At 45.5% G+C, this 12704-nt stretch overlaps 4 protein-coding genes across 4 annotated transcripts; 1 reads left to right on the top strand and 3 right to left on the bottom strand.

Moving 5' to 3' along the window:
* Positions 1–661: 661 nt before the first annotated feature.
* Positions 662–949, bottom strand: RhiXN_05313 (adaptin amino-terminal region protein; the record flags this gene model as incomplete). Its single annotated transcript, XM_043325129.1, has 2 exons — positions 662–861; positions 919–949. The coding sequence occupies 2 exons, from the start codon at positions 947–949 to the stop codon at positions 662–664; spliced, it is 231 nt and encodes a 76-aa protein (XP_043177548.1).
* A 2041-nt stretch (positions 950–2990) lies between these two features.
* On the top strand, positions 2991–4607 carry RhiXN_05312 (Chitin synthase III catalytic subunit; the record flags this gene model as incomplete). The annotated part of the gene is made up of 8 exons (XM_043325128.1): positions 2991–3074; positions 3134–3368; positions 3489–3613; positions 3771–3860; positions 3994–4166; positions 4229–4299; positions 4353–4477; positions 4536–4607. 8 exons carry the CDS (start codon positions 2991–2993, stop codon positions 4605–4607), a joined length of 975 nt encoding a protein of 324 aa, XP_043177547.1.
* Positions 4608–5305: 698 nt separating this feature from the next.
* RhiXN_05311 (uncharacterized protein) lies at positions 5306–6463 on the bottom strand (the record flags this gene model as incomplete). Its single annotated transcript, XM_043325127.1, has 2 exons — positions 5306–6159; positions 6232–6463. The coding sequence occupies 2 exons, from the start codon at positions 6461–6463 to the stop codon at positions 5306–5308; spliced, it is 1086 nt and encodes a 361-aa protein (XP_043177546.1).
* A 1781-nt stretch (positions 6464–8244) lies between these two features.
* Positions 8245–9165, bottom strand: RhiXN_05310 (glycoside hydrolase family 61 protein; the record flags this gene model as incomplete). Its single annotated transcript, XM_043325126.1, has 5 exons — positions 8245–8323; positions 8378–8531; positions 8588–8745; positions 8795–8952; positions 9010–9165. The coding sequence occupies 5 exons, from the start codon at positions 9163–9165 to the stop codon at positions 8245–8247; spliced, it is 705 nt and encodes a 234-aa protein (XP_043177545.1).
* Positions 9166–12704: the final 3539 nt, after the last annotated feature.

The raw sequence follows: 12704 nt of genomic DNA, 5'->3' as shown, positions 1-12704 counted from the left end.
AAGTTTGGATATCCTGGATATAAGGGTGGCTTCAATTGGGCAGGATTGGAATATATGCATTGGTTTTAATAAATGGAGCATATTCATCTTTCAGGAAGGAAACTGCTGAGTGAATTGCTTCAAAGAGCCTGGTCATGTATACCAGGTGGCAGTCCTGTTGGGGGTGGTGCCCCAGCCAGATGTAGTCAGTTAATGGTTGCACCACCACATGGTCCAGATATACAGTGCCCAAGACATATACCCATGGCCCTGCAATGGAAATTATGAAGGTGGGGCAACAGGTGGCTCTGCAAAGCTGAGTCATCTATGCATACAAAGGCAAGCAAACTACAAAATGCTGAGGTACTTTGGACAAACTTTTTGCTGACTCCAGTACCTTGCAAACAATTGAGAAGCCTGGATCCATGGATCAGAATGCCCTGTTCCAATATTGTTCTTTAATTTGATAATAATCCCATATGCTTTTTGCACCAAATTCTTTTTGGTGAAGGTCACAACTCCATTAGACTGACACTTGGATATATCGTCTTTATGAACCAGATGTCCAATACTGGCAGTAAGCAGCTCCCCTATGACGTTCCAGCAATGAGGGTCTGTACTGTAAAGAGCCTGCAAACCAAGCATGAGTGCCTCAACAGCTGCATACTTAGTGGCAGGCAGTTCATTTGTCTCCTCCATCCAAGTTGTAAAAAAAATCAAAGACCAGGTGGAAAAGCTGAATTGAGATGTCTGTACGCTTATATGGGTGGCTGTTGTAAATGGGAATAGTATCCTTTTCTTGTTGCTTTTCAAAGGCAGAGTGACAGGCAGCCATTGAAGTGGATGGGGTAGCCTGGAAGTTTGCAGCTGTTTGATCTTGGCCTACAATGCACTGTTTCTAACTGAGGTTGAGTGCAAATCTTTATATAAACAACTTACAAAGTGTGAGATCATCAAAGCCAGAAGACATCTCTGAGACCACAATATGGTCAGCTAGCTGAAGGGTGTGCAAACAGGCACTGGGACCATTGTACGTAGATAAGGCATGGTCAATAATATGCGGAGATATAAATCCAAGACCAGGTGAAATGATAAGGATTAAAGGTTTTGGCAACATCATATTGGCAAATTCTATAAACTAATTGTCCATGTTACTCACTTCCAGCGTGAAGGAGTATTTGAACATTACAACAAGGAATTTCCTTGGGGTTTGGCCAGTAATCCATAACATCGTCGGCTCTGTCTAAGAGATATTCATTGGGGGGAATTGCACAATTCTCCAGTTGATAATACGCTAAATCTACTTTGAATGCGGAAATGCACATCTTTGCCACCTCTAATTTTCGAATATACCCCTGTTGATTATAGGCTTGTATAATCTTGGGAATTAGCTCGGAGATCGACGTATTGAGAAATACGGGAACACGAAACCCATTTATCCCAGGGTTACCGTAAACGTAACACAAGAGTGAGAAGTGGGTTTCATCGCAAGCGTTGGACATTTGCACAGAGAACCTTAGTCTGAAGTGGTGGGTAGTTTTCAAACCAAAAAATCACATGATCGTCTCTCCACTCCTGGATACATTATTTAGACCTAGTGGCCAATTGCAAAGCTCCCTCCCAACAACACTTGGTGTCTTATTTGCTTCAGCCCGACAAAGCAGATATATTTAAACTTGGTTTCATAATGAATTATTGAGAACTAATCAATTTAAGCCAAATATATTTCATGCTTGTACCACACGTATGCTATAAAGTCCGAGCGTGTCATAATTGAACCCCGAGCTCCCTGGGTTCGACGTAAATTACTTCGTTGTAGCGACGAATGTCGAGTGCATGGAGTTGAAACATCAAAAATGGCAACTGGGCCGGTCAAATCTGTTGCTGACTGGTGGGGGAAAATGATGATCTATCTTATTGTTGTCTCTATATCCATCGATATCTATATATCAAACAGAAAAATGTAGCAAATTGACGTCAAGAGCTCGTGTTTAACGTTTCGTACACAGTAAGTTATAGCAATAATACTACTTGACTTGAAGAGCTCCCCATTTCATAACTTAAAAATTAAACGCGAGGTTTATTGCCTTTGTTCACGCGTATAAGAAAAGTATGACAACACGAGGCGATGGTCAATAGAAATGAGGGTACGTGCTATTGACTCCTACCCTTGAGTCAAAGCGCGTGTCCCAGGAACACATTGGCATGAAAACGAGTTTGATACGACATTGTATGCATTTTTACCGTGCTTTGGGCTCAGATGCGAGTCAATGGGTTTAAACAAAGTTTTTGTTTGGGAATAGGGTATCAAAGACTGTAGCTGAATTATAACGTCACTATTATATTGATATAATCAGGAAGCAACTGGAAGTAGTATTGCCTTGGTAGAAATTCTAATGGCGCAAAGCCCCAACGCTGTCATGGATTCGTACTTGGAGACGGGACAGCTTGGAGTGTTTCAGCGTCTGAAAATTGATTGTTCTACAATTTTATAGATATAATACTATTGTCAAAGCCGCTTGACGAGACGTGAGAAATTAAAACAGATTTTGCGAGCACGATAGAGGCTAATTAATACATTGTATGGAGAGCTCGGGGTCATCGTGCCCATCACGTGTTTGTTTACACGAGTTTAGATAGCAAGCACGTGGAGATCGGCTGATTGGTTGCCCAGTGTCAGTGGAGACGGAAATTGGAGAATTTGTTCGAGCCCGTCACTGACTCTGGAAGTCAATTATCTCTCACAGCCAACCACATTATCGAGTTGACCACTTTCATTACTCTTATTGCAACTGCAGGCGAAAACCAGTTGCACAGATATCTTTATAGGGCTGGGCTTGGCACAGCCGTTCGCATCAGGGCCTCGTGGTTCGAGCGCTGATTGGGCCAAAGCTCAATTAGACGAGCTTTCTTCCCTTCGTCCACCACCTCCCTGCTCACGACCCCCACGACCGCACAGAGCCTCTCAAGTCTGTGCACCCAGCCCGGTGCTTTCTTACGAGTAAATCTCAATGAGCCTCCCCCCATTCGGAGCTTTCAGGCCTCTGTGCCGGAGCGTTCCCTCCTATCCCATCTGCAACCTCTTCACCAGACAAGTTCGTCATACGTTCGCTTGGATTACTCGATAATTGATATTTATATTGGTGCTTGGCAGTTATTCACTGACCATCGTGAGATCTTGGATCAATACGGCTTCAACCAGGATGTATCCGGTGTTGGAGTCAATCCCCAGTGCGCAATCCCACAGGCTACGGCTGGCTCGGGTGCCGGCCAGAACGGCGGCGGTGGGGTCGGACTCGGCAACATCGCCAATGTCATCGCTTGTGGAGTCAGTATGATATTTGTGATATTCCTCATTGCCAGGTGCTCCAGACGCAAGGCAGCTGTCGGTGAGTCTCCCACCTTTGTCAACATACATGTGTTTGCACCATTGCCGATACAAGCTTTGGGTGGCTATTCGTTGGTAATATGTTGAAGTAAACATGTCAATTGACGCATTATTTTTACAGGCCGTGTCGAGTTGCGAGCCTTCCTCATCCTCTACCTTTTAACATTGCCGTTCCAACTACTCGATACGGGTGCATTACTGAAACAAGCGACGGTTCAACTATCAATTCTCACAGCTGTTCACATGGTGAGTGTTCGCTCCATTATCCACTACCGCCAAACCCACGCAGCAAGCCCTGCCTAACCCCCCTGGCACCTCCCGCCCTCGGTCGCTGCTTACATTGACACATCCGCTCTGATTTACATACTCGATGCCAATATATTTGCTAACCTGCCATCACCAGGGTTTAATCGCAACCACATTTTGGATGCTACTCGGCAATGCTATCGTCGCAACACAAGTCGTCGAGGACGGCACAATGGCCAGCTTGGTGGTACGTCCCTCTCCATTCCTCCCCAATTGAAAATTGCCGGTTGCGCCCGCGTGATGCTCGCAATTCTTCCCGCTTCCTTCCAACATTAGCCGGGCCTGAATCTTTAATTTCAAATGCTGATCCTTCTTGACAGCCGTTTTATGCGTTTTCGCTATTCTTTTTTGCCGGCACAACATACATTTCTCTCGACACTGCGTTCACGTTCACGGACGCGTTCCGGCTCGGAACTGGGGGAGCATCGGGCGAGCCCATTGAAAACTTGACGAATATTCCTTTGTTTGTGTTGACAAGCGTCTGGCCGGCTGCGTACGTACCCATGTCGACATGTGATAATGGTGGCTCACTCAATCACAATTTATCTATTCTAGTGCAACGTTCTTCTATTTCCTCATCATGACATATGTGGTGCTTGGTGTTCTCAGAGAAATGCGTCCTTTCTGTGAGTGGATTTACAAAGTTAGCCTTTGAGCCATGCTGATCGTATCCACACAGTCTACTACGCTGCAGCTGCCTTCTTCTTCGTTCTCTCCCAATTGGGCTACTTCCTGTTATCAAAGATTGTTTGCCGAGGAACTTCCGCGAAGCTCGACGCCTCATTCGCAGCCACGATTCTCGAGGTAGGTTTACGTCAGCAGCCGCTTACATGACATCATTACTCAACTTAAATCTATTCAGACGGCAGCAGTAGGGATGCTCTACCTCGCATGGCGCAGCATAACAGAAGAGTCATGGGATGAGCCCTGGTAGCGCGTCCAGCTTTCAGTGAAATGATCTGGACTAAAGACACTTTACTCTATCGCTTTTTTTCTGTTTCTTATATTCTTCCTGTACGCATACATGTGTTCAGGTCCCCCATGCCTGCACTTTTTTGATCTGGGTCTTGCAATTGTTATATTCGATGCTTCCATGTTTTCTCTCTCTTGTTGTGATATTGATTCACCGATGAAACGATTTGGTGATGGATAATGTACGGTATCTAGAACGTTGCTTTTATTCAAATGTTATTATGATCCGGATGTTCCCGAGCATTTGAAACTGTGTGCATATATTCAGCCTTATTAGGGTTGGGATCGTCCTCCGTTCCTGTTCATGGGTCTTGTTCAAGTTATTACATCTCGTTCCTTGGAACAATACTTGGATGGTATAGGACGAATAAACTGAGATGCAGGGTCGGTTTTCGGATTTGTACCCCATGAAAACAGGAAACTGTCGGGCGCTGGACCTCGAATCCTGTTATCCTCTCTTGAATTGACACTCATTCAAGCTGTCGACACGGTGTTAATGACAGTCGCCAAGGCATTCCAATGGTTTTCGGCCCCATCTATATGCATGTGTGTAAAGTTTATAGATACACAAGAACTGGGTTACACGACGAAATATATAATACGAAATATAACGCAAGAACCAAACACCGTCAATCAGCCTCGTTTCAGGACACACCAAGGTTACCACAGCCGCCACACATTTTGATAAAACTCTGGTGAGCGATATGACTGATCAACGAGACGGATCGTTGGCACACGGGTCTCGAGCCACCCCACCAAACCAAACGTTTCGAGCCCCTTGGAAATAGACGTCCCATCTGGATTCACATTCCGCACAGTTCCGCCCAGCACAACCCGTTGTAGCCGGTGGCTACGCGCCATGCTCTTGAACGCTTCCTCGACTTTGGGTCCAGCATGGAACACACACCTTGTGATGTGAATATTCTCGAGCGATGGGAACGGTACGGCGCCCTCAGGCTCGTTTCGTTCGATCGCGAGTGTGAGGCATGTGTCTTGGGTAATCGTGCCGTAATCGATTTTCAAGGTCTTTAGGGCCGGAGTTGATTCTAAAAGACTACGAAATGCGTTGTTTTTCATCCACCAGATGCCGTCGAGCATCAAGGTCTCGACCGGCGTGCTCTTTACGAGGCGGCATAGTCGTTCGGGAGACCCGACGGAATAAACGCCCCACGGCTCCTCGTTCCCGGGTTCCCCGTGCGACAGCCTGTGCGACAGCCTGTGCGACCTAAAGCACTTGGATGAGAGCAAGAGTGTCACACTATATGTAGGTAGGCCAATGGTCTCAAGTAGGGGCTCTAGCGTGTTTGAGTACAGGTCGTGAAGTGTGAGCGATTGGAGCTTGGGGAGTGTTACGCGCGAGATAGTACTTGTATCGCATCCAATATTGGGGTTATGTAAAGTAGCTATCGAGATGAGCCTGAGGTTACGCAATTTGGGAGCAAAGGATAGTGCATTTAAGAGCGAAATGATTGCCTTGTCATACCCGAGCGTTACATTCTGAATGTGAAGCTCGACTAATCAAGGGGATAGTGCCGTCGTTTCCCAATGAATATTGACTCCACTAATGCGGAAAGCCGAGAGTCTACCTAGAAGGCCTGTGGAAGATTTTTTAAAAGAAGAGCTGGAGGAAGTGATGTATTCAGAATGATCGGATCGGTCAGGATCAAAAAGAGACTCGTCCCGAACTTGGATAGATAGCTCAGGGAGTGTCTCCAGTATATCCTGTTGCAGAAGAACATCCATAGTATTCTTGATCATAGACGGGTCGCCAATCTTGATATTGATGGCTCTGCGGCGATGCCCGTACTCGGAGAGCATCCTAAGCTCCTTGTTTGAATTGCAAACTGCGCCGGGTAGCACGGTGATGGGTAGGTATAATCTACACTCTTTAGCTCTTTGTAAGCTAAGCTCCAAGAATTGATAATTTTGGGATGATTTAAACTGGTTTGTGACCCCTAGTATGACTGACCAAGGTGCCCCTCTAGCCAGCATAAAGTGTCTCCAAGAGGAACAAACGCTAGTGAGAGTGCATAAGCGTCGATGGATCATTTGGACGTCCTCCTCCATCGATGGCGAGTTTGGTGTCTCTAAAATGGTTAAATCGAACAAAAATTCCATAAATATATCCAGCTGGATTTCTTCAGGTAATTTCGAAAATGGGAATGATGATGAACTTGAGGTTGATAGTAGTGACAAGTCGGACGTAATTAGTTGTTTAGACATGGCCGCATAGATCTAGATTTCCTGGGGACACCAATAGGAACTCAGGTTCAAAAAGGAGGCTCAGAAGGTACTGAGGTGACTGCTGTTGCTTTTTATCTGTGTTCCTCAGGCACGTCGTTATTAAGAGATATAACAGCTGATCTCGGATTCAGCGAACCCTTCGTCGAGTATGTTTAGCTAATATCAAACGTAGAGCTAATAGGTCAAGGCGAGTCAAAAAATCTACGTGGCAGGTTGGAAGAACTGAGAACTTGTTGTAGTAGGTAACATTGCGCTATTCTACAAGGAACGTATGTAAGAGCAGAATATCTGTAGAGCTTGATTTAGAATTATTTCCAATCAGTTTATTCGGATCTCCAAGGCCAACCACGAACGCCACATGTTCGAGCAATATTTCAGAATACGGTGCTTGGTATGTACCGGGTGTATCAAATAATCAAATGAAATATCCATCCGCTAGGGCACGGCCTTGGTAAATTTATTTGTAATCAAGCTATTCCTGGACGCGGGGATGGCAAAGTCCCCCAAGCACGGTTAGTCTAACAGAACGACGAGTCGCTACTTCCCTAAGACTCCGACCAAATTTAAATGATAATTGCCGAGCATCAGGAAGCTATGAGTATGAGCTCTTGTATTCAGATATGAGTAAAGCTTGAAGATGCCCCCTCGTTTGATAAGAATGGCCCGAGGCGAAATGAAAGTTGTAATTAGAGAGTAATCCAATTATATGCGCCTTTTAACAAGCCGACTCAAAGCGGGGGTAACCTAAATATGAGAGACTTAAAGAGTGCATTCCCATTTGGTTCGGAGGTTTCTCAAATCTCAAATCTCAAATCTCAAATCTCAAATCTCAAATCTCAAATCTCAAGACTCGTTTGCTACTCTAGACGCTCATTTCGCAATTACTAATATATCTCCTTTCTCGATCCTGATATCAAACTTAGGCCAGAAAACACTCGTCATTGAACAGGTAATTATAAATGCGCAAACTCTTGGTTCACAAGCTCGATCGCTCGCTACTGGAATTGTAATACCTCTCAAACATCAATAGAAATTTGAGGCAGAGTCATTGAGTATGGCGAGACAACAATTGATAGCGTTGACTCATTATATACGTGCTTCGACTGACTTCATAGACTTGTAGATTATGGATTTGGAATATGACTCGCCGTTGCATTATGCTCGTCTCATTAATAGTACTGGGGAGCTCTTCTGATTAATTCGAATCTGATGGCATGAATATATGTTGGGTATTTCGTTATTGTAGCTAATTCCAACCATGATGATGCCATTATATGGTTCAAAAATATTCTGCATTGACCAACGAGTGGATACAGTACAACGATACTGGTATTGTAGCCAAGGTATATAAATTTTTACCCAGAGTACACGGAAGGTCCGGGTACGGTGTAGGTAGTGTAGCTGCCGTACAAGTTGAAGAGGATACCGGGGTCGCTTGAGAAAAACCTAAGTTACGATTGAAAAGCAAGCTGCAATAAGAGCACCTACGTGGCTTTGTACGCGCCCGGGAATTTCACAGTCGCTGGGCTGGCGCTGCCCCCGCCCGTAACCTGGAGCTGGTAGCAAGACATATAGAATTGAGCTCCACCAACGGAGCTAGCAACGTGCAATGCGATGACTTCAGCGCGCAACAGATATTGACCTGTGAGCCGAGATTAGCATTCAAGCGATGGAAGAAAATGAAACGAATAGACACACCGGGAGCAATGTTTGAAGGAATTTTGAATGTTACTTTTCCGCACGCAGCATTCATGACATCGGTGCCCCAATAGTCTTTAGATACCAAACCAGTCTGGGCAACCTTGAACCAATTGGCCGAGGAACCAGAAGCGCTGGCTGCGTTATCGACCTTGGCCCTAATCCAAGAGTCAGTAGGTTTTCCGCCTGCATGACAAGGAGACCTACATATAGATGATGGTAGGTCCGTCGTGATTGCCTCCAATGGCCTCATTAGAGCAGCTGCGATCGCCAGGCTGTTGGTGCATTTCGACGCTGACCGTCGTGCCGGCAGCAACGGAGCAGATGCCGCTGGTGGAAGCTGCGCCAGCGTTGCATACGATATCCTATTGGTAAAAGAAGGTAAGCGTTTTGCGGGAACAGGTTGATATCGGTACGCATACATTGCTTGTTACGCTTGTCACGGGCGAATTGCTGGCCGGCTTGCGCACGCACTTGTCGCCTTGGTCAACCCCGTTAACCCAAAATTGCTGGAACGTAGCGTGAGCGTGGACACCAGAGGCAGCCAAAAACGCGGTAACGAGAGTTTTGAAGAGCATGTTGTGAGTTGATTTTTTGTTGCTCCTTGAACTTCCTCCTTTTAAGGCCAGCTTCGGGCTCATTATACGCATTAACTTGTATCACGAGGGATGCTGCGAGGTGCCAAGTTACCGATAGAAGTTAGAGAAAGGGCGCATGAGGCATTAGAGCGTAACGCTTGGATGCTGGTCGTCGGGTGAATCAGAACATTCCCCGAGTTAACTCCCAGTCTGAACGATACAACCAGCGATGGCCGAGAATCTAAAGTCACAAGGTATACCAGTCCACGGATCCAGAGCGACCATCGAATATAACGGGTGAGCTAATCTTAAGCGCATGTGCGACCAATCCACATAACGGGCAGTACAAGATGGACAAAGTATCTTCTTGAAGCCAAGCCTCGGCGCGAATTTTACCCAAGAAACGTTTTACGGATCTAAATGACGTCCGGTCGCAGCGTGAGATGCTGGAGAATCTCCGAGGTGGTCAATCAAGGAATAGAGTTTTCTTCGCGACGTCGCTCTACTGAAAGAATTTAACCGAAAAGAAGGCCGACGAGTATGCGGCCGAGGTTGTAAATGGAAGCGATGGGCCTATGGAAAAAGTATCCCAACTAGCATTACATTCGGACTAGAGGGTTTACGATATTATAGCGAAATACAACGTAACCTTAATCTCACAAAATCCTCGGAGCATGGTCAGTACAGTGGGACCCCTCGATTCTGTACCCCTCCTACTCGATAGAAGTGGGGTTCTGCTTACGTGAAATATAACAGAAAATGCTTGCAAATACGTACAGCCACGGCTGAGTAAGACCGGCGCCCATGGCTTGAACCACCACTGTTATCAATGCCTCTGGCCCCTAACTCGAAAAAATCTCGAACCCCAAGGCGTCCCCGACCGCTTTCTGTTGCCGTGCCTGTACAAGATAAAATCAAGCGGTCAAAATCATTCTCAATGTCAAGCTACGTATCATAGACTACTACCAAGGGCATGAAGGGAACAACTACCCTCCGCGCAAGAGCTGGTGGATGTTGATTGCGATGTTCAGACTGAAGAGTATATTACTGACGAGATGATTATTCAACAGGTCAGGTCTACATTTAACTTGTAGATCGCACTTATCATCTTCTATTCTCCCCTTTCCATGTCTTTAATATACTTTTTGGCTTGGCTAATTTATAACTATCTATCGTTATGTACTTCTGGGCTGTATGCATGTAGTACTTCAAATGATTATAGAGCCGCTTCTGCCTCTGTTTACACGTGTGGTCGCAAACCCCTCAAGTTCGATAAAAGCGTCGTATGAAATGTCCCATCAGTACTGTACCTTATATAGAATCACGTGCACTCTCCTAGCTTCTTTAGCTCCATAAGGAAAATCAACTCACATATATGTCAACCGAATCGGGCCAACAACGCCAGTGCCCCCATCTATAACTACAGGACTTACTGAGAATCTTTAATTGGTGCGGTAGATTAGGCAGATTCATGCTCCCTCTATTTTTGCTACTTCTCTTGGAGTTGAGTATAGTTATCAAGGCAAGACTATCAACTTACAGTCGACGCCCTCTCCATGCTCTCCCTCCGGATGCTCGTGTTTCGGTTTCTAGCTGACAAACGGGTTCGCAATTTCATGACTTTGCTTTCTAACTGTTTTTGTGCCACAGCCACTATCCCCATTAGGCACAACAACCGACAGCCTCTGGGTTCAGCGAAAAAAATTACACTTTCCTGTATTTAAGCAGAGCTCTTGTGAATACATGTCTCAATCTTGCCACCACAATTGCTTTGTCTCTGTAATTTTCTCTCTTTTTTGCGTCTTTTTTTAGATATCACTAGTGAGTATATGCTTCGCAATCCAGTCGACATCAATGCATTGGGTGTTAATCAACTTCCGTAAAAGCCCAATCATGTCCGAAGAGAGCCCCAAGCGCCAGCGCCTCACATTCCAGCAGCAGATTTTGCCCCCGGAGGACCCCGAGCGTGAACTTCGCGATATGTTTGCTCAGGCTAGGCTTTAGTCGAATAATTTGGTTTGCAAACTTTTGTGTCTGATCTCGTAACAATGTCGCTCCTTTAGTCCCTCCTTGCAATTAATACGCATATAGATTATGTGTCTTAAGCAATGCATCTCTTTGTACCGTTTGCTCGTGTGCAGCCCCTCAGAAACAAGAAAGCAGCTGATTATTAATCTACTGATTAAGCAAAAAACACCCCCTTCTTTTCCTAGAAACGTGCATTTGAATTGGAGCCCATCAACGAGCATGGAGAGGGCGTCGACTGTATTGCGTTGCAGCTCCATCCATGAGTCCACACCACTCGCTCCGCTATCTGTACTGCTATTTTTATCCTTGGGGACTTGGTTTGCTAATCCTTGATAATGCCCGATCATGACATACACGACCAAATTAAGCTTGGAGCACTGTGCCACTTTGAGTTTGGCTCAGCTCTGGGAGCGTTGAAGATCTCTAGCCTCAATCCTGGATTCTCTCTAGAAATTTGTCCACAACAATAGCTATTGGATCGTTGGAAAACGCGCCCGAATGCCAATCAAAACTGATTCCCATCAACAGTGAGTAAATATGTACAATACGAGGCCCACCTATTCAGACATCAAACTCGACCCAATTTCGATCAGGTAGAATCACAAAATGCATAATGTTGCCAAGGCTAATATGACAGGCAAGCACGTGAACAAGACATGGGGCGCAAAAGGCCGTCGAATCCCTGCATAAACCCAGGAGGCCCGCAACATCAATTCTGACATGTACCAGTAGCTGCTGGTTTGAGCGATCTGCGAGGAATCGTGGCTGATCCTAAACTCAACGGCCTATTGTGACAGTGCGCCATCCACGGTGGGCCCCAAAAGTGTGGATTTTCTGGGTGTAAAAAATCGTGCGTTATATGTGGAGTGTTGGCAAAATCTGGACTTCATGCGGATTTTCCGTACTTTTGGGGGTTCAACTTGATCGCCGTACTTCATCAGGTCTCGGCGCTGTCATCGACAACCATCCGCCGCTCGATCCATGATCAATCAGCGTAATTCAATTGTAATAAATCGATCTGATCTGAGGGTATTCGCTTTACACACCGGCGCCATACTCAGTCTTGAGGTAAGGTTGGGGCAAATCCATCATCCTCTCGTGATCGACAACCAATAGAGGTACTTCGAACCTGATAACAAATCAATCGAATTGGATTTTGGGGCTTTAAACTTTGTACCCAGTCCAAAGACTTAGCCTGATCAAACTGGGGCCGGCGGTAGAAGATATCAACTCCTATGCGATTCCGGAGTGACAATGCTAACTAGGCAAAATGTAGCAAGTAAGTGCTCGCTCCTTTACCCAAGAAGAATTCAAACCGAGAGAGGAAAGCATCTCCTTTTTCTTTTTCTTTTTTTTCTTTTTCTTTTTAACAAAAACTCGATTAAAATCTCACCTCGGACGATACCTTTATTAGATCTACCTAAGAATAGCTCCGGCACATAGTTTGCTCCAAACAAGCACATCCCCAATTATAAAAGGTTAGTTACGGAATATGAATATCCACAGGGCAA

This window comes from Rhizoctonia solani, chromosome 2 (assembly GCF_016906535.1).
Source record: "Rhizoctonia solani chromosome 2, complete sequence".
Lineage (NCBI taxonomy): Eukaryota > Fungi > Basidiomycota > Agaricomycetes > Cantharellales > Ceratobasidiaceae > Rhizoctonia > Rhizoctonia solani.
Note: the sequence above shows the minus strand (reverse complement) of the source record. Positions and strands in the feature narration are given on the sequence as shown.